Source organism: Olea europaea, unplaced genomic scaffold, assembly GCF_002742605.1.
Source record: "Olea europaea var. sylvestris unplaced genomic scaffold, O_europaea_v1 scaffold602, whole genome shotgun sequence".
NCBI lineage: Eukaryota > Viridiplantae > Streptophyta > Magnoliopsida > Lamiales > Oleaceae > Olea > Olea europaea.
In genome coordinates, this window is record NW_019264368.1 from 311,297 (window position 1) to 313,438 (window position 2,142).

At 32.6% G+C, this 2,142-nt stretch overlaps 1 protein-coding gene across 1 annotated transcript; it reads left to right on the forward strand.

The window, feature by feature from the left end:
- Positions 1–595: 595 nt before the first annotated feature.
- Positions 596–1,386, forward strand: LOC111389632. Its single transcript, XM_023014564.1, has 2 exons — positions 596–888; positions 975–1,386. Exons 1-2 carry the CDS (start codon positions 763–765, stop codon positions 1,263–1,265), a joined length of 417 nt encoding a protein of 138 aa, XP_022870332.1. The 5' UTR covers positions 596–762; the 3' UTR covers positions 1,266–1,386.
- The last annotated feature ends 756 nt before the right edge of the window (positions 1,387–2,142 follow it).

Below are 2,142 nucleotides of genomic sequence, written 5' to 3' on the forward strand. Positions count from 1 at the left end.
TCATTTAAAAAAAAAAAAAAAAAAAGGTTAGTGTTGGACCACACATAATTTTTAAAAATTTCTCATTTTATCATAATAGGTGACAATGAAAGTTGAAACTACTAAGAGTTAGATACCGTGTTAACCATTTCATTTACAAAAAGTTGTTAGAGTTGGACTACACATACTCTTATTTTCAACACATCTCATAATATGTAAACCTAATTAGTTCACAATTATAAGGTTGATACGTGCACAACTTATTTATTAATATGTGACAATGAGGCTTCAACTAATGTTAAGTTTAAGACAGATAACATATTAATCATCTTATCTTTTGAGTTAAATGTCATGTTATCTAAAGTTTGTCAATGTAAAATTAAAAAGGAAAAATGATAGAGAAATTTTCTATTTTGGAGTAATACTCTTTGTTATATTCATCCTATCCTATTACAAGTAAAAGGGGTGTCGTCTGCAATTCTTTTTCCACTTTTCCCCTTTGGGGGGGTTATGTCTTGGGTCGCAATTGAAAGGGACACACAAGAGGCCACCCATATCTACATTTTCCATCTTACTTCTCATCACCCATACATTTGCATGTTCTGCAAAACAAACACTAATCCCTCCAAATTCCACATTTAATGCGCATCCCTTTGTTTTTCTGGTACGAATATATACTACACCAGCTTCAAATTATCAGTATATTTATACCGATATCTTACACTATGAATCAAACAAATTTTTCATCTTCGTGTTGCATTTAACTGATATTTCTTGCCTTGTATGTCGACTATTCAATCTCTTGTTCTTGTTCTTTATCTTTTGTTTACTCCTTTTCATGGATGTAGAGCACGAAACTTTGGGGTGTTCAACAAGGAGCCTGTTGAAGGATATCACCTATCTAGCAAGGTTTGTAATTCAATTAACGAGCTAATCATTTAAACCACTTGAGCATGCTGAACATAGAAACTCATCCTAATTTCTCGTTTGCGCAGGACACAGAGGCGCAGAGTCTTGTTAGGGTTTCTATTCAACCAGACGCTAAAGCTTCAGAAGCTACCAAAACCGAAAGAAAAAACCATGACGATAATAAGATGATCCCTGCAAAGCCGTTTGAAGCTCCTAGCAGAAAGAGTCTACGGAAAGTAGAAGTATCGGGTGCTGTTCAAACTGAGCCTGCAGTTTCTGTTTCTTGGAGGTTGACTCACAAGAAACAGGGAGAGGAAGAACCAGTACATAACTTGGATTATTTACCACCCCATACCCACCCCTCGCATAACAATTGAGCTTTTTTTCTGAATGATGATTTCTATGTTGCATCTTAATACTTAGATATGATCACCTGAGAACAGATTAGCAATAAGGAAGTGTTTGGAACCCTAGAATCTTAATTATGGTTCATGTCTTGATTTGGTTTCTCTAAAATTTTTACCTAATATATAGAACCGTATATATATTATAATCCTTGTCGTGTAGAATGAACATCTCACACAAGATGTCCTTGTCGTGCCTTAATTAGCCCCCGTTTGAACTCCATTAAATTTATAATCCTTGTTTGAGTCCCATTTTACAGGAAAAAATGAATTTTTAAATAGTGTATTGATGAGAAATGTGTGGTTAAAAAATAAGGAAATTTTTTTAATTTACGTGTCATATTAATTTATTGAAAAATATGTGGTTGAAATGATGTCAAAATACTATAGATAATGTATTTTTTTCTAAATAATGGGGCTCAAACAAGCTAATAATACATTATTTTCTCTCTTCTTTTTAACTACATATTCTCCAAAAAATAATATTACACATAAACTAAAATTTTTCGTTCTTTTTCAACCATAGGTCCACACATTAAAAAATATATATATATTATTCCAAAAATTATAACATCAAATAATGGGACTCAAACGAAGCTTAATGTATATTAATGGATTATATTTTGAAGAAAATATTTGATTAGCATTCCTACAAAATCTTGTATTTGTGTTTTCTTATTATATTAATGTCAAAGAATCAAGAAGTTGTGGAAGCTAACCCCAAATCTTATTTAGGGTTTTGCCATGTTCATCATGGCCTCAGGTCCCCTCTTTAACGGCCTAAATTTTTAAAACAAGGGGCTCAACGTACTCCACCTCTGTCCATATATAACTTACTACTTGCAATCTC

What these genes read in the sequence shown, in the direction of transcription:
- LOC111389632 (XM_023014564.1), top strand. Translation starts at nt 763, where the DNA reads ATGTCGACTATTCAATCTCTTGTTCTTGTTCTTTATCTTTTGTTTACT. An exon ending in GATATCACCTATCTAGCAAG is followed by an intron (nt 889 to 974) that starts GTTTGTAATTCA and finishes TCGTTTGCGCAG; the next exon opens with GACACAGAGGCGCAGAGTCT.